This window comes from Lonchura striata, chromosome 14 (genome assembly GCF_046129695.1).
Source record: "Lonchura striata isolate bLonStr1 chromosome 14, bLonStr1.mat, whole genome shotgun sequence".
Taxonomy (NCBI): Eukaryota; Metazoa; Chordata; class Aves; order Passeriformes; family Estrildidae; genus Lonchura; species Lonchura striata.
In genome coordinates, this window is record NC_134616.1 from 13,040,178 (window position 1) to 13,059,980 (window position 19,803).

At 39.6% G+C, this 19,803-nt stretch overlaps 1 protein-coding gene across 6 annotated transcripts in view; it reads right to left on the reverse strand.

Annotated features, from left to right (window-relative positions):
- The window catches only part of AFF2 (ALF transcription elongation factor 2), a 332,507-nt gene that overhangs the window by 95,037 nt on the left and 217,667 nt on the right, over positions 1–19,803 (reverse strand). For all 6 annotated transcript variants that reach the window (XM_021547866.2, XM_021547869.3, XM_021547868.2 and 3 more), the window contains exon 8: positions 836–887. In XM_021547866.2, coding sequence (XP_021403541.2) covers positions 836–887 — 52 coding nt within the window. The remainder of the gene's footprint in view (positions 1–835; positions 888–19,803) is intronic.

Consider the following 19,803-nt stretch of genomic DNA (forward strand, 5'->3'; position numbering starts at 1 on the left):
CCTTTCTCTCTACTGCAGATGTTTAAACAATTGAGCCTATTGCATATATAATATAAAATGAAGGATGAATTTAACACAAAGTTTCATTTTTTTCTGATAAGAATATTGAGAATATGAATTTCACCAGCTTTCTTTCCCAGCATTATGCATAAATATTTATAAAGTGGGAATGATAGAGAATGACATGAGCCACTTTTCTGAAAACGATTCTTCATTAATATCCCAAGTACATGGAGAAACTTTCAGTATTGATTTAGAACTACATGCTGAGGCCTTTGCCTATCACAAATGGGAGTCACTGGATTACTGTGGACTCCCAACCCTTTACTCTGTGACTGCAACAAAAACTTACAGGCCAAATTTTCGTGCGTGAACTTGTATAAATGGATTGAAAAGTGCAAACAAACTCTGGTAGTTGTGTTCTTATGTGGTCCTCTTACACACACCTGCAAAAAGCTCATCAATTCAGAAAATGGGTGCAAAGCAAGAGGAGGCTGTTCCACAGTTAGTTTGGTAGAATGAAGGACAGAGATTCAGAACACACTGGCTGTTCCTGGGTGATGCTCCATGTGGTCTCTAATTCAAAGGTTAATAAGTCATATTGTGGTTTAGTTTAATCCACTTCACAAAGTTAACCAGCAAAACTGAAATACATTCCTGTTTGAGAGTGTTTCCTCTAATGAGAAGGAAGGAAACAAGGTTTAAGCTGATGGATTCTGCAACACACCAAAATGTTTTTCATGCAAAAATAGTAAGTTAACACACAAACAGATCCAACCAATGAATTAACATTCTCAGTTGAAATGATATATGCACTTATATTAGATGTATTTACCTGATCATTATCATCTTCATCACTGCTGAGTTTTAGATCATCCTCAAGCATTCTGAAAAAAAGAGGAACAATACAGAATTACATTTATCAATTAACTTCATATACAATGGGCCAAATCTACATCTCAGCAAAGTCAAAGGAAAAACTCTCTTTCCATACAACAACAGCAAAACCAGACCTGAGGCAAATAAAGTGATGAATACTCCATGTATGTATGTATTAGAAGCACTAATACTTTGTGATTCTAGGGAAGAACAAAAGACTTTCAGACTCGTCCATCATAAAGTTTGTCAGTCAGCTGCTCTTTCATGTCTTCTTTTATTTCCACATTGTCTTACAGGGATTAGTCCATATACACCTACATGTGTTTCTAAATCAGAAGATAAATTCAGCTCTGAGACTGCTAAAAACTGAGAAAAAGTCATCCATGTATCATTCTTAGTCTGGGGCACCACCGATTTCCTTTCTGGTACCAATCCCTACTTACCAAACTGAGAATGCAAAGTGGATAATAGCAAGAAGAGGAGGTGCTTGTTTGAGGTTTGATGGGAGGACAGCTTTTAGTGTCCAAAGGCAGACCAAACATTTTCCAAGCTGGGAACCTGCCAGTTCATACCCCCATTTTCTTTTCATTTATTTATATTTTAAAACAGAGAAACCTCACAGGCCTGTGCCCTGCCCTTGGTTAAGGGGAAGGAAGCTCCTAAAAGATGTGGCTGTCCCTATGCATCCTTCCCTTCCTTTGTCAAGAGTTGAATTACCAATTACTGTATTAACTCTCATATGACTTATTTCAGTCCAAGACTTGGATACAGAAAATACACGGAGTAAGAAACCAGGTTATTTGCTGCTACAGAGAAAGAAGAGGTCTCTCATTTGGGGATCTCTACCTAGAGAGACGAGCAGTCACCAAGTAAGCTCCTGTATAGCTTCCCATATATTCATACTTTTATCTGAGCTGATAATCATCTGGGCACACTTCTACCTCACACCCAACTTTTCACCTTGACAAATTCTATCACAGGATGATGTACGAATGAATTGGCACATCTCCCCCTGACCTGCTGCAGCAGCCACTAAAATCACAGATATTCCTTTCTGCCAGCCCCAGCTCCTTTACCCACGGCAGGAGGCTTGCAAATTGCAATTATTGTTTCCTTTCTAACTTGATGGGGACTGAAGTATATGATTTTTTACTGTTAGCCTTTAAATAACTCTAGCAATCAATCGATGTTCTGTTAGGAAGGGTTTTTTTTTGTTTGAAGACTACCAGTAAATCATGGAAGCCTCCTGACACATGGAATTTTAAAGAGGGGACAATAATCCCAATGTGGAAATTTTAGAACATTTGAAGCCCTGATGGTGCCCTTGTGAAGGAGATCTTTACACTGGTTTGTGAGTCATCTGTCTTCCAGCAACCTCTGTTGTCGGGCAACCCACTGGTTACAAATATCTGGACACAAAACTCCTGGTCATTAGCATCCTGATAAATGGCCTATGCCTCCCTGTACTATCTGAACCCACAAAAGTACCACAGCAGCATGGATTTAAAAAAAATCTTATAAAACTTAGTATTTGTTGGGGGTTGACCTTGTCTGGATGCCAGGTGCCCACCAAAGCTGCTCCATCTCTCCTCTCTTCATCTGGACAGGAGAGAGAAAATGTAACAGGAGGCTTGTGGGTCGAGAAAAGGACAGGGAGAGATCACTCAGCAAATACTGTCATGGGCAAAACAGACTCAGTTTGGGGAAATCAATTCAAAGTATTGCCAACTAAATCAGAGTAGGACAATGAGAAATAAAACTAAATGATAAAACACCTTCCCCCCCACCCTTCCCTTCTTCCTGGGCTGGACTTCACTGACAATTTTCTCTGCCTCCCTGTTCACAGTGGTGCAGGGGGATGGGGAATGGGGGTTATGGTCGATTTATTGTACATTCTGCAGGTTCTTCCTCCTCAGGGGAAGGACTCTTCCCATGCTCCCCTTTCCATCCAGCATGGAGTCCCTCTGGCAGGAGCCAGCCCCTCATGAGCTTGCTGAGGGGCTTGGCCTTCCTCCAGGTTGCAGCTCTTCAGGAACCACTCCAGAGTGCCTCCCAGAGTGCCTTCCACGGGTACATCCTCCTGAGGCACAGGCTGCTCCAGTGTGGGTCCTCCATGGGGTCACAAGTGCTGGCAGCAATCCTGCTCCAGCCTGGGCCTCTCTCTCTACCAGAACACCAGCACAGTGCTCCCAGGGGGTCACAGGCTCCTTTGGGCACATCCCTGCTCCTCCCGGGCTGCAGCTGCATCCCTGCTGCCCAGGACCCCTGTGTGCTGCAGGGGCACAGCTGCCAGGGGCTGCAGGGGAACCTCTGCTCCGGCACCTGGAGCACCTCCTGCCCTCCTTCTGCACCGACCCGGCTGCAGGGCTGCTCCTCTCACTGACTCCTACTCCTCTCTTCAGCTGCTGCTGCACAGCAGTTTTTTCCCTCTCTAAAATCTGTTATGCCAGAGGCGGTGGCAGGTCCATCCTGGGGGTTGGCACCGGCTCTGCTGCAATTGGGGGAAGCTTCCCACAGCCTCTCACAGAAGCCACCCCTGCAGCCCCCCTGCTGCCAAAACCTTGCCATTCAAACCCAATACTCAATTTTTCAGGGATTATTAATCTTTAGAGGCCTGGACTTTGGCAATGAACAGAAACTTTTAATGCTGTTTATCTAGCAGACACATTCATTTGTTTCCCCAGAGCCATTACTTGCTGTGCCATTCTCAATGTATCGCTGTGCCTTGATCTATCCACAGTCCCTGATTGTTATCTGCAAGTCTCATTACACCAGAAGGACAATACCCCCAGGAAACCGAGACCATTTTCATACAGGACTACATCATTCTGACTCTTAACTCTAATTCAATCCTACACTCCTGCTTTTAAACCTACATTTCACTTTAATGTGTAAATTATCCAATGCTTTAAAGAATCACTGCTAGATAATGCATTCTATTGTTATTTTTTAATGCAGATTTAAGTGGATATAATGCAAAGATCATTAATGAAACCCAAAGGGTGGTGTGTATTCTTTCTTTCAGCTATTGGGTGGTTTGGGGTTTAGTGGGTGTTTTTACTTTTTTTTTTTTTTTTTTTCATTTGTTACGTGTTAAATTCCTTTTTGACATACCCTGGTAGAAATAAACCAAAAAGGACAAAAGAAATTCCATATTGGATAAATGGAAATAACAAAGAAGAAAACATAAAAAAGATAAATGGATACACTTACTAAACTAACCCTACAGCCATCTAAAATGGCTGATTAATAACTGTCCTCATACAGCCTACACTGCAGATACTTTCTAACAAGTACAGTAAGCACAAGACATGTTTATTGAATATTGAAAAATATAAAATTGATATAAAACATGATTAGTAGGAAGGACAACTGTTAGAGTTGGTTTCAGAGAAACTAAATTTGCAGGATTTATGAGTTCCCATGCAAGAGACTAAGAGATGTTTAGACAACTAGAGATAGGAAAAAAATTGGATTTTGGCATTTCTTTAGCACTTCCAAGCTTATCACTTGGGGTATATAATTCTTCTTAGCCTGTTCTGCTAAATGAAGAATATGTCATCCCATTCAGTTCCAAAACGCAAAGTCTAAACAACAAAAACTACCAGCTTCTAAAATGCATCACACTCTTTTGGCAGATGGAATAATTAAAGAGAAACTGAGTATAGCATCAACCAGAAATATATGGTAGCCAGAGAAGTGAGGAAATAAATTAGAAATACACAGTACATGCAAATGTAGAATGCTGAACATTTCAAATAACCTTCTCCCAGAGACTATTGGTTAGGAAAAGTGGTGTTTTACAGAACACAAAGGACTAGATGGTGTTGCACAATTTTAAAATGTGCTTAATATTCTGAAGACATGGGTCACAGTAGCTTGTACTGTTTAATGGTTCCATTAACTCTCATTTATAAGCAAGTACCATCTGATTGCACTCAAAGCTCAATAAGGACTTTTTAAGATTGCCAGCAACCTTAATTCAAGGTGACTATTTCACTATCATATCTAGAAAGGTATTTTAGCTTCAAAGCCTTGAGACAGAAGAGCTCTGTATCTACAGCTCTCCAAAACACTGTCTGGATGGTCTGAAGGTGAAATTAGGCACTCTTGAGTGAGAGGTCTATCTAAATACCCATATGATCTATTTTGTTCTATGTAATTGTTCACCTCAGAAGCACCCAGACTGGAGATTAAAGAGCATATTTGTTATTAAGATCAGGACAGCTATTAATAAAGGCCAATTTGGAGGCTATGTTGAAATTACAATGAATGCTGCCAATGAGGGCAAATCAAAGAGAAAACTGCCTGTATCAGAAAGCTACCTCCAGGGGTGTTATGAATTCATTTTATTTCCTATTCTTCTCTGACCCAGCTGACATTATTATTGAATATACATGTACTTGTTTGTCTTTTCATCCATAGCTAATGCAAAACACCACTTTAGGGAAAGAATGGGATTAAGTAGGATTTTTTATTTCATTATTAGAGCAATGCCATTTACTATAACAGTAGAAGTTGTGTCAGCACATTTATTATAATCTACAATTTTCAGAGGTTTGTAATTTGGAATGTGAAATTATTGCAAAGTAGAAATGTTGGGACAAAGCAACACATTTATCTGTGGTGTAAGTAGGGGCAATCTCATTGACTGACTACAATACCCACTTCCTCCAGGGATAAATTTGCTCCCAAAGCAGATTGTTCCTACATTACACATTTAGCTAGACAAATGGCTGAACAAGGGCTTTATTAGGGTGGTTCTCTAAAAGTCACACTAGAAATAGTAAGAACATGAACATTGAAATGAAACTTGTAGCCCATCCTGACTTTTGAGTTCAGTGGATGTTTTGTGCACACCAGACCTCCTGATTTGGGATCCTTTCATCCTTTCAACAAGCACGTGAGGATTTGGAGACATGAGATAATTCACTCCCTGAAAAAGCACTACCACAGTATTTCTCCATTTCAGTTACTTATACAGAAGACTCTAAACTTCTTAAAGGAATATTTTCATGGTATCCTTTTTTTTTTTTTTTTTTTTTTTTTTTTGGTTTAATGTATAGTGTATTTAAATGCTTTTAACAAATGAATAAGGTCCTGATTGCTGGTAGACTTCTGGGGATGCTATGCATTTTTTCCTGCTGTGGTTGTGGAGGGCTGGGATGGGAGTCTGCTGTGTTTACAGTAACACGATTGGTGATACAGCTTCCTTAAGGAGGAGGTGTTTAAAAGGCAGCATGGATAGGATAAGGTTCTGCATGTCTAATTTACTATGAGATCAGTTCACCACTCACTGGGGCTCACTCTAATGTGAAAAAAGCCTTGTGGGAATGAAGAGGATGGAGGAAAGGGAAGATGGTGCTGCAAGCAGACAGCCAAGGGAATACTGGGCAATTCCCTAATCCTGAGCTGCCCAGAAAATTAACTCACTCATGTCAAACCAAATCTGTACAAAATGCATATCCCATCTGAGTCACATCACAGCAAACACAAGTGTTGATTCTGCAGGAAGGAGGACAGGCAGTGGTGTTAACCAGACACACAGACATGCCATTCTTTTCTTGTCAGATTTGTCTCTGGTAAAATGGGCATACATGAAAACATTTCTAAGATTTCTGTGCTACAACTAGTTATTCCGTTTGATGTTAAATAGATAGTTTAGACTGTTATAGCAAGTTTCAAACTTGTGAAACTTATTAAGATTTAATCCAGAACAGGCAGGAATCTAATAAATGTCTTTGGGGTGAAAAAGTAGTACACTGCAGCCTGAGTTATGGAGGCCTTGTCACTCCTGTTTGCAGCAATATTCCTGCAGAGGGAACACGGTCCATGCAAATAGTGACTAGCACTGAGATGCAACCTTTCCTACCCCTGAACCTGCATGGAAATGAGGCCATCAGTTCAACACAATCTCTGCTGGTTTACCCCATGGACTTCATACCCAACTTGTTTTTCATTTTCCTAGTGCATTTCTCTGTAGTATATAAGATTTCTCCAAGAATGGTAACTCAAAAGGTATCATGCAAATGACAAACTGTATAATGGAATTCAGATGTATTTCAAGAATGTGTTGCACACACTGGAGCACAATTTTATCATTTATCAAGGGGGAAGAAGAGGGCCTATGTGTGTGAAAACACCTAACAATAGATTTCCCCAGAGAAGTTCATAATACAGTGAACAAAAAACAGAGGAAATGAAAATAAACGGTAGAGTAATTCCAAAGGAAAAAGGAAGATCTTTTGTTTTAAAACATCCCATCAATAAATCTTGAAACCTTATATTCATTCTTTTTCTGAAATGTGCAAGTCATCCTTACATTATTTCCTCTGAGATACTGTAAGAGGTATGGTAAAAGAAAATCTCAGAAGATTAAATGGAATTTACAAGCACCATTTACCTTAATAGTCAGGACCATTTGTCCAGCAATTTTATACATACTTAAATATAATTTATTAATTTTCCCTTCTCCTCATCCACCATTTTTTTTCATTACATTTTTGTCAATGATGAAGTCAGTCTTACAAACTGTTACTCACAAAAGTAACTTCTGCTCATTAAAGCAGCTTCAATGGCCTCAACAGGGCTAATTTGCTTAAGGTATAGATCAACTCCTCAGTCCATGGCCTTAAATCACCTCCCCTCAGACAGGACTAAAGTCAAGTTTTGTGTCTTCACTGTGAAACGAGGTGTGAGCAATAGAGGTGCCTGTTCTCTTCCCTGCCACAGGAAAGGCACTCATTATCCTGCTGACATGGTCAGCCTCCTCCTGGCCACTGATGGAGAACAATGGCTTGCTAGGACACACTCCATCCTGTGTTGTCACACGAGCCTGCCTTAGTGTTCCTGGCACCATATCAGTAATTAGTGTAATTACAGATGGTGAGAGAGGAGTAACCCCTGTGGTTTTCTATTAGGTACCTCACAATTAGAGAGTGCACTTCATTACTCATCTCTCCATATCACCTCTTAATTTCAAAAGGATTAAGCAAAATTAATTCTTTCAGGAGAAGAATTTCTTTATCCAGCCATCCATTAATGTCTATGTATAAAAAGCACTTTAAGACAACTAAGATATTAAGTTGCTACCTAAGTGCATTATAACTACTGCTCTGTTGACAGGCATTTTGTGTTTCATTAAAGCTGAGACAAGAACTCTGGGAGAAGGGAGAAACCTGCTGCCAAATTTTATTGGAATTGGCATGTTTAGCACAAATACTACTCTGGTATATTCAATAACTATACCTCTCTATTGAGCTTCAATTCTGCTTGCAAACAATGCTTCCAACAGAATGGGATCAGAGCTGGGTCAAATATTTTAACAGTGTAATAGGAAGTTGCAAAAAAATCACAGAAAGCAGTATTCTTCTGTTTTGAGCTGGTGAGTTGATATTTTTGCCTTAATAACACTCATACCACTGGGATTTCTTTCTGCCTTATAGAAGTGCAATCTCCTTCACCTTGTGTCTCCCTCACTGCCCAGTGACTCTTCAGTACAACACACATCTCTGTTTGGCAAGTTCAGAGTATGATGCATCATTGAAGCAAAAAGAGAGGGAAGAAAGATAGAAAAGAAGAGAACAAAGTAAAGTATGAGTCCAGGAAAAACACAGGGAGTGACTAATAGTTTCTAAAAATGCCAGTATAAAATGTGCATTCTTGAGTTTGTGAAGAATAAAAATGAATAGCCACCTTTTTTTAGTGTGTTCAATTCTGACAGTGTGCACAAAGCTTTTACTATTTTCCCTTTGATAAACTGCAATGGCTGATATAATTTCGGGTTCTGCTATTTATCAAGAGCAATATATAGTCCAAGAGCCATTTCTGTGATACATACTCATTTCCAATATATTCCACATGAAAAACACCTGCTTACTCCAACCATATTTGATTAAAACTGTCTCCTAGCCAGAGCACCACTATTTTCTCTGGTAAACAAGCTTTCAGTTGGCATATTTACACACAAAGGCTATAGGAACTTAGCACACAGTTAAACAATGATTTATAATTCTACTACAACTTGCAAAGGTGACTTTAAAAAAATCATACCAGAAAATACATTAAAGAAATTTGTTCAACAAGGAACGAAATCACACAGGACTGGCTCATCTATCCAACGTTCTACAGTGCATATGACCCTGTAAGTGGGTCTGGCTTCTTCATTTCTGTGCAAATGAACAACAACTTAATGAAACTGTAAAGGAATTCTTTACTTGCTCAAAAGGAAGACTCAGGATGTTTAATAAAGGCTGGTTGAAGGAGGTCTTCCAGCTGAAGATACTGAAAAGGCAACACAGTGAGTTGTGATATGGTTTTTATGATATGTTATGGAGAATGGGATCTTTTGCTTCAGAAAGAGTCTTTGTGTATATGAAGGAAAGTGAAATTTGCCACACCAGGTTTTTAAAGAACACTGTAAGCTTAGTGCCTGACTTACAGATTTTCAGGGTGTGCATTACCAGAGCAGAATTCCAAGCAAGAATCCAAGTCCTCTGTACTGGCCTGATGATGGTACACAGTGAATAAAACAGGGGTCGGCCACAGGGAAGACGAGCAAGTCCCAGGGGCTTGTGTGTGCATGGGAGAGCTGACCAGCATTTTCTGGGCTGCAAAGGCACTACAACTCTACAAAAATACTGCTGGACTGTGCCTGGTACACAGGGTAGTTCAGGGATGATCATCAGCAAAAATCCCCACAGAAAGCAAAGATAAGGGCATGCTGGAGAAAGTGAGCTTCATTTTCACTGTCCTAATTTGTGATCACTTTTTAAAGACACTTTTGTACGTGCAAAATCCTGTATCAATAATCCACAGCTATCCCATATATCTGATAGAGACTTTCAAAGACAAATGAATCTTCAGTAAGACTGTTCACTTCTATCCCTAAATGAACATTCTGTTGATCAGTCTAAAAATGTATAAACAGAAGAATCCAAGTAGTACTAAAACTAACATAAATATAGGGGATAAAACCAAGCAACACTAAAACTAATATAAATAGATTGGATAAATAAAAAAAAAAATACTTAAATGATTTCTGAATCTGGGTGATTTATAAGGCACTGCATATGCATGAGAGAAATCAAGTACCAAGCACAGTGCTGAAAACACTGACTCATGCAAATAATCCTTGCTCCTGCAAGCACTATTTTTCAGGCTTAGATCCAAACACAATGCCTGACACTGTTTGCTCTGATAATCACTCTAAGATAAACAGATTTGAATAACTGCAAATACTTCCAAGCATTTCCTTTCACTTATAATGTAAAAAGAAAAATTAGAGGATAAAATGAAAATGTATGTTTCCACTTCTAAATTTCATACATCATTAATTCTGTAAAAATATATCCATCTTCATGCTGATAGCTCTCTTTGCTTGGCAAGCTTGAAGAATGCAATATGCTAGATAACCTGATTGAAAATTTGATCCTATTGTTTAACAGAATGAGGATTGTTTCATAAGGGGCTCCACCATGTCTGTGCACATTTTCCCCTAAGTAACAGTGTAAGACTTGTATTTCCCCAGACAGCTGAACATTTACGTTGATGTACTTGGCTAGAGATTCAATCTTGCTCTGGCTATAATACAGGAGAATTTTCCTCAGCATTTTGAATTATGGCACTGAAATAATTTAACAGTGCCTTCTGTGCATGTTACACAAGTTTTCTGATACAGTTACCTCTTGCTGAAAGTTTGCTTGCCCTATAAATTGTGCCACATGGTTAAACCGTTCTTTGTCCTGAAAACTGAGGATATTATTTTTAGTATCACTGCAAATGGTGTAAATCTGGAGAAGCCAGCATTTCCCCACAGCCACACACACCCTGTGTACACACAGCCTCCAATCTTTCTAGTCCCCAGGTTGCTGCTGAGCTCTCTGCTAATTTGTGCTTGCAGAGCCCTCTACAGCGTTGAAAGAATGAAGCTGTGAAGAACCAAGAAAGGAACATTAATGGTTGGTTTAAATGGCTGCATTAGGGATACTCACAGACACTGTTTATGTCCAATTACAGAACCACAGAATGGTTGGGGTGGGAAGGTACCTCTGGAGATCATCTAGTTCAACACCCTGCTAAAGCAGGGTCACCCAGAGCAGGTTGCACAGGATCACATCTATACAGGTTTTGAATATCTCCAGTGAGGGAAACTCCACAACCTCCCTGGGCAATCTGTTCCAGTGTTCAGCCACCCTCACACTAAAGACATTTCTCCTCCTATTCAGATGGAACTTTCTTTGTTTCAGTTTGTGCCCACTGTCCCCTGTCCCCTCTGCTTTAATATCTCTCTCCCAAACTTGAGACCACCCTGGTCTTCCTTTACCACAAAAAGGTAAACCATGCTTTGAGGAGCATGGTGGTTGATTCTCTGAGAGGCAGGTTAATATTATTTTCATACCAAATTGTTTATGAGATGAAATACAAGTTACCAGTGAAAAAAACCTCAAAATATGGTCCTCAGTGCTAAAAACATTCTAAAAAAGAATATTCCAGACTACCATTTTTTTGCCTTTCTTTTTGACCATTTATATAATATCTGGCACTAGGTTTCTTTGTCCATGACTTAAGTACCTCAATGTTATGGTCAGACAAATAAACAAGAACATTAGTACATGAAATTGATAAATGGATACTCAGTTGCCTTCAAAGGGCAAAACTTAAGGATGATGCAGACTAAATTTAATTGATAAAGTCTAATGACATCATGACATTACAAAGACAAATAATAAAATAATAATATGCCAAAATTGTCAGACTGGATCAGGTCCGCAGTACATCTAGTTCTACATTTTGTTAGAGGAGGTTGTTTGATGGAACAATTTGTAAGTAATGAACTATTTTGCCTAGTACAGCTGGAATGAAAAACTGGTTCATTATGCTCATGAAGCACACGTGTCTTCCCAAATTCTTCATTACAATCTTTTTTCACAGTTTCTTTGAATCCTAGCTCCACTGTTGGCAGGAAGTAGAGTCCTAACTGTAGGCTCTGTAAGAACCTATTTGCTTTTCCTGGCCTTTTTATCCTAACATTTAAATTGTGAGAAAATAAATGGGAATTTCATAGGTTCTAAGTGAGTCTAGGTGCTTGCCTCCCATCAAATTTCAAACCTTGATTTTCCATCAGAATAGTTATAAGGACGTAACTCACCTTTTTTCCCGAGGACTATTCTTTTGTACTTCCTCATCTTACTCTACACAGCTGCCATAACAAGTCTAAATCTTAGTGACTATTATCTTCTGAGGAACAAGTGTGTACATTCACCTTACGCCTAACTTGCAAGCTGCAAAGCCCTCCCCATGTTTGCTGAGTTTTGATGTTACTTCAATTGGAAAAGGATGAGTCCCACGAAGAGGAAATTGCACAATATGCCTTACACTTGGTGCACGAGCTGCTAATCTGCAGACTAATCCAGTTGATACATATGGTTAGGCAGTTGGGTAACTATCAGGGCACAACACCACCTTTCATCTCCTAAGGTAATGCAAAAGTTATGTCTCAAATCCAATTTAAATTGGTGCTCCCTTGAGCTCAAAGATAATTTCTCTCTAATCCTCTTCTGGTTGTCTATAGGGTAACCTTCAAAATCTCAGAAATGACACTAAAAAAAATGATCAAGTCATAATTTTTTATCACAAAACCTAGCTATTTTTCCTGGTGGCACTATGTTCCAGCTGTTATCAGATTCAAGAATTTTTCAACTGCCTTGAACTCTGCATTTATTTTACTTTTCCAGATTTTTGCCAATGAAAATACCTCAGCACTGCTTGAAGAGAAAATAATCTTGTCAGTTTTATTGTGCCATATCTGAGATGATGAAGGTCATGCTAACTACAAGTCTGTTCCAATTGCTACGGGGTTGGGTGAGGTGGGCTTTTTATTTTATTTTTGGTTTTCCCCTAGCTCCTACCACAAAGTAATAGGGATTTTCCCCTTTCATTCATCTTGCCTTTTGTTGTTTTTAATCGACCACCCATCAGTGCCGAATTGCCTTGTAACTGTCTGCTGAGCTTTCATTTGACAGAGATAGCTGCTATTGTTAGCAGGAGCCTTCACTTCAGCCCATTTAACTTTCCTCAGTTTGACAGCTTCACAATAGCCACCTTCCATCTAAAGAAAACTGTGATTTAGTAGAAAGGGAATGTGGGACAACAGCCTGATCTGTCACTCAGTCTCCAGTGAGTTCTCTTGGCATAAAGTTCCCCTACAAAGCTGGAGGATGAAATACTACATGAAAATAAGATGGTCATGAGACACATTCAGTTATATATTCTGGCAAAATCTAAACAGCAATCACACTTAAAAATACAGCCCTCTCCTGTCAGCAATACCCCATGCTGGGCAGCAAAATAAGTATTTTGACTAATTCTGAATTTCCATTTTTTACTTACATTCCAGTGTAATACTTGACTTTTTTTCTGCATCTTTTATTCACCTAGCAATTGTTCTCAGAATGATCTACAAGAGCTCCTTGTGGAAACAATATGCCACAAGTAAATTAAAGCTTTCATTGGACCACTCGTTGGTCCTACTCCATGTAAGTCTACATGAAAAGATATTGAGGAATTAAGAGCTTGGATGTCCTCCCTTACTGATGATTAAAAAAGTCAAATTACAGCTCCCTTAGCACAGCCTGTGAATACTTCCCAGGTCAGCTCCACGCTCCACTTTCTTAGGTGCTGTGGAAATACATTTTTAGCTGATTTTTAACTGTTGTGATTTATGCCTAATGTCCTTTTGTATTTAAGCTTAAATTTGGTTTTATCATTTGGCATAAATGACAAGCTCTAGACATCCCATTATTAGATTTCCAAGCACCATTTTTTTCCTAGCCAGTTAAGTAACATTATTTTCTTGTCCAAAATCTTGGTTCTTGGTTTGAGGAATGCTCTGTTGCTAAAAAATATGTGTAGAAAATTGAATCTGATTACCATAAAGCATAATTTATTTCAGTCTATCTATATGCTTTTCTTTAACTCTCATTTAACTTCATCAGAAGAGGCATGAGAAAATAGAGGGAAAATAGAGTTGGTAGAGCTGCATGCTGCAAAAGGGACCCTCTAAACTGACTTCTATGTTCGCCCGAGTCTGAGAATAATTTCCTGGTATTTGAAGTAAGTAAGTTACTTTGGTAGTGGTGACTGATCACTGAACAACACATGAACTTTTGTTATTCAGCAGCCATTCAAAACTGCGTGAGGAAATTACCACAACTATGAGGAGAGGTGTGTACAGAAATGGAGACAGAAAATCAGATAACAGATGAACTCCAGTAGAAAGACAGATAATAGTTACTGGAGAGGAATCTATTGCCCAGAGTTCACTTGTGAGAGAGTACCCACGAGGCTACAGCTAGGAAGAACACCAGACTGCTCCACTGTTTCTAATTAGAGACGACATCCTTCATTTTATAGCTCCTGTGGTCTAATTTGTAGAGAGCCATATCCCCTAAAGCTTTCTGTAAACCAAATTAAAACTCATTCCATCAAGGAGTTTTAGCAATATATGGTCTCTGATCACAATACATACTCATGGTCATGGAGCTGCTGCAGGCAGTCAGCTGGGGGGTGCTGGCTTTTTTTCTATTTTTTTTTTTTTTTTTAATTTTCAAGGAAACAGCAGATTTCTTCTAGGAAAAACACTTTAAGACCAGAGAATCTGGTCTGTTTAAACAGTCACTCATGAGAAGGAATAGTACATACAGTCTCTCTCTACTGATTTTCCTAGTATTCTCTGACTTTTAATTAAATCATTTTTCTCCCTCCTTTTTTTATTCAGGACACCTCAAAGCTCAACAAACACAGCTAGCAATTTTTTTTCCTCTAAATTAAAAAAAGTTAGCTTAGGGCTTTTTGGAAGCCTTAAAACTCCACAAATGCTTTTGAAGTTTGCGGTCCCTTTTCAACCCAGAAAACATTTATATAATGTGCAGCAGTAACACAAACACCCTACTGGGCTTTAACCCAGCTCTGGACAAGAAGAAATTCTGCCTCTATGCCCATTCAGCTGTTGGCCTCTATGCCACCACTATCAAGAGTGCCAATTAGCATGACAGCTCCTGGATGTGGACATGTGTCCATTAGACTCCAAGGGAGAACTTCACACAGACACTGAATAGCTCTGAGAGTGTGATGAGTTTTGTTCTCTACAAATCTGCCTTGACTTTGAACTGGTAACCTGAAGGTGAAAGGATCCATCATCCCAATGCCAGGGCAGCCCATGCCAGCCAGAGTACCCTTCACACCAAGAATTTGGTGTCATTTCATGGTTAACTTCTGCCACACACCCAATTCCCTGCAAACAGGGCCCTCTGCCATCCCTGTGGGCTCTGACACAAACACAGAGCTCTGTGGGGCTGGCATGGCTGCTTGCATCAATCAACACCAAATCTGACCCTTGTTTCCTCCCACACGCAAAGGGACTGAGCTAAATTTCTTCAAGCAAGATTTCAAGAAAGTATTTATCACAGCTGGTGTAATTACAGAATTACCTGTGAAAACCCACAAAGGCTGAGGGATCTAATGAGTAAGTGGAAAACTACAGAGTAATATCAAACAAAATGTCTACAGTCAAAATATTCCACTTGGTAAAGGTCACACACTCCCTGCCTGGAGGAACAGCAGAGCACGCTTTGAATGCAGGCAGGTGAGAGCTTTGCCCATATTATGTGAGGAGATTTTGATAAACATCCCAACCTATTTTGACAACGGGTGGCCAATATGGCAAAGTGGTTCACTGTGGTTCACAGTAGCAGTTTGATATTAAAAACTGACCAGTAAGAAATTTGATAGGCTTGCCCAAATTGTGCAGAGTTATTAACCTTGAGTAGCTTCTGGAAATGGGATGCCCTGGGCAGGCACCACTGCCAGGGAGTCCCTAAATCCCCAGGAGGTGACTGCAGACCACTCGACTCTGTCTGCTGTACCCAGCTCCTTTCTCCCCATTCTCTGCACTCATCTCTTCCATTATCCACTCATTTCAAACAAAACAAATATATTCACTGTTGTGTAAAGGCTCATCTACATTTCCTGTGAGCTATTTTCATCAGCACCACTCTATTAAAGTTATTTCAAAGTAAACTAGAGAGAGAGAGAGAACAGAGACTGTGTAGCACTATATCATGTGTCTTCTCAAGCCAGTTAAAACTCAGCAAGAAGTAAAAAAAAAAGAGATCTATTTAAAACTAGATTAAGCTCAAGCTGCTAAGACATAATAAATTGCTCTATTTTAACTGACTGAACTGTGCACACTTAGAATACAAGGGCATATTTCATTTGGGTTTATGCAATTGTTCAGTCTACTTTTCTACCATTTCACCCATCACAAGATGAGAGAACTTGTCAGGCAAAATTGTAGTTAATGATGTTTAATGGTGGCTAAGCCCGATAGACTTGTTTATTTCTTTTCGTCTTTTTTGTTGCTTTACTCTCACTGAAATAATGAAAATATTACATGAAAAACTTCTATATTATTTGCAGGAAAAGCTTCCATTACCAATGCCAGGTAACATAAAACTTTATCTGATTTATATAGCAATCTATATAAATCTACTTTTATGTTTTATTTGATTCCAGCCATTAGGCTGTGCTAGGAAGTAATTCTAAAATATATATCATAGTGGCAATTCACTGTACTATACCAAATTAATCTACATAAATCTATACCTGTGTGCAGGGAACCAGCATGGTAACATCACCAATATGGAGGAGGAATGGATACCAGTAATTCTACTTGTAGGCTTTCTAGGAAGTTCAAGCTTTCTCTAATTACTGGGCAGAATACAAATGTCCCCTGTTGACCAAATTCCTCCATCTAAATGAATTGTACTGTCATTCGCATAGCTCTTACATTCTAAATTTCAGAATACGAAACTGCTTATTAGGAGAGGTATTTCCTCTTTATGACTGATCTAAAGTCAGAGAGCTGGAGAATGAATGGGCTGTTTGGAAAGGCATATCCTTTTAAAAACCTGTATTCCTTACTGATTTAAGTTCCTTACATAGCTGAAGCCAGTGTGCTCTGCACAGCTGAATGAGGCCAGCTGGCAAAGTAGGAGCGTATCAGCATCCTGACTGCTTTTCTTTTGTTTGAATATTGCCTCAGTGGCCGCACACTAAATGATGTGAACTTGATGGGCTTGACTATGACCTCAGCTAAACTGAACAATATGAAGCTGGCACATCTGTAATCTCAGGCTTGCTATTTTTCAATTTATTTTTCACCTGATTTGTATTAAGATGTGGTTCAAATTTTAAAATAAAAATAAAAAGGGTCCTTCTGCATTCTGAATCAATCAGCAAATGCTGCCATGCCAGAAGGCAGGCTTCATCTGCCTCTTCACACCACATTTGGTGGATCCCTGACTTATGAGAGCTTGATTCTAAATGTTTATGCAGAAAGAAATGCTTTACACATCCGCTCCTTCTCAGATAGCCTACGGGGATTTCTGGCAATACTTTTTTTTTTTTTTGCCTGCCTTCCAGGTTTTCTCCCTGTGGATACATAAAGACAGAGTGACAGCAGGAGTAGGCTCAACTCTCAGCGAGCAGCATCCGTGCTAATTATTGATATTGACTACATGAGATAAGCTGGACATCTGTCTTTACTTTTAGCAAGTTCTACAAGGATAAACATGAACATGAATGTGGGCTGCCCCATGGACAGTGTACTGGCACTCTTTTATACTCCCAACTCATTGCTGGGCTCTGTCACTTTTGTCTGAGCTACATTTCAGCCTCGGGTCACAAGAGTTCAAAACACAGTCAATTAATCAAATGGCTTCTATGAACATAACACTGCAGTTCAATAATGGTTTCCTATTCAACATAAGCAAGGAAATGAAAGCAGGAGGTTAATGTGAAGATAGCTAGGTTACATGTGGAGCTTTAAGCAGCAATCCTTGATCAACCATCATCAAACAGTGCATTTTATCGGAGCAGTTATTTTATGTGAGACAAAAGAACAAACCCAGGATGTTTATGGCCTGATCCCGCTCTCAATAAAGTCAAGTCAAGCTTTTCTCTTGACTTATGCCTACTAGTTCAGGATCTTTGATCTTGGCAATAAAATTAACACAGCAACAGAAAACAACAGAGACAGAAAAGCTCTCTCGTAGAATGCTCTGTGTTTACACTAAGGAAGTAGAGGATTCCAGTCTGAGGTGAAACAACGACTCCCAGGAGGAGGAGAACTGGATTTGGGACATGGTAGCCCATGTGCTTGAGTGGTGGGGCAGAGGTGTTACATCAGTGCAACAGGTCTGCATGGGTTGTATCAGCTGTATGAGGTGGTGTTTGCAAAGCTGCTGATGCCAGGGCGGGTGGAAGGCCCAAATTCCTCCCTCAGTCTTTGCAGCACAAACGGGACCTGTCAAACGGGGTGGGAAGCAGCGCTCGTCTGCCAGCCACCCCTTCAGGGGGGCTTTTCTCTGCCTCAGCTTTAGAAAAGTGCTGGGATTCTGCTTAAGATCGTCCAACTCTTCTAAAAAGGGCCTGAAAAAACTCTTCTGAGCAGTGTGAGAATTCTTTTCGATGCGATAAAAACCGTAAGTATGTGTTTCTAACCACTGAAGACAGCAAGCTTTGGAGGGCTTAAATGGAAAAAGCAAGTTTAGATTGAGCCAGTTCTGGGTATTGCCATACATGTCAAATAGCACTTCACTTGACAAATGGTCCCAAAGAAATCTATGGAGCTATTCAGGGGGTACGGTGATGTTTGGTATGAGTAAGGAGATTAGAATCTGCTCCTTGCTTTATTTTCAGAGAGATTTCAAACATGTGCTTGTTCTAATTTTCCCTTTCTTCTAGGATTGCTGGTATTCACTTGGCTTGGCTTTAGAGGCAGAGGGATGTGAAAAACAGCACCAGTAAAAAAAAATACAAACTCTCTAATATATAACCAAAATAGCTTTTTCTCCCGTAAAATATGTGGCATAAACGAATTCCATAATGATGCTATGTGTTATAAAAGTTTTATTGGCACTCATTTGGGATTACCCGCATAACTCACTTGTGAGTTCACTTCTCGTGGGTAATGCACTCATCCCAAATGCATGCTAAACACCAACTTATGCAAAAAGCCCTATTAGAGTTTAACTGAGATTAAACTAACAGATTTTTTTAAAGAAGCCTCTTATGGTACAGAGGTCCACAGAAATCACAAAAATCTTAGTCTATAACAGGCAATGTTTTCATTAGGTTTATTCTAATCATCCTGTATTAAATTCTGTGAATTCTTCACCAGTGACATGCATATCCTCTCTGCAATTTTACATTCTTCCTCTCCCTACAGACAGTTTTGTGCAGCATCACAGCCATGTGACAGCACCAGGAGAGAACACAGGCCCTGCAGTGAGGTCAGTACAAACGCAGAGTGTAGCAGTCCTCGCTTTAGCTACTCTGCTCTCTAAACTGAAAGGGCAGGGAACAAATAGGAAAAAAACATTGTTCATATTTACAGACTGAGAACAGAGACATAATTTCCTAAAGGTCATACAGGAAGTCCCTGTTAAGGCTGGAATGAAAATTAAATTCTCCTAAGCACCAATCTAATGCCTTAACAACAAATTCATCTTCCCCCAACATCTGTGTATTTCTTCATCTGCTGTTATTCCATGCTCATTCCTGCACCATTTGAATGTCTCTCTCTAGCACTGTGACATCCTTAGTATCTGTTTTGACTTAAAGCATCACCCAAGCTCCCTGCATACCTGGATAAGCCAAGGCATGAGGAACATGGATAAGGTTGTCAGGCAGTCTGTGCATCAGGAAACAACAGTTCAGTTTTGCACAATAACCATTACCAGGCACCTAAACTTGGTAACCTTAGCCTAGGGCAATTTCACAAAGACAGCTGCAACAGAAACAGGACCAGAGCTGATGTTGGCTGGGCACAGTTAAGCTGATTTTCCTGTTTTCTTTCCTGCT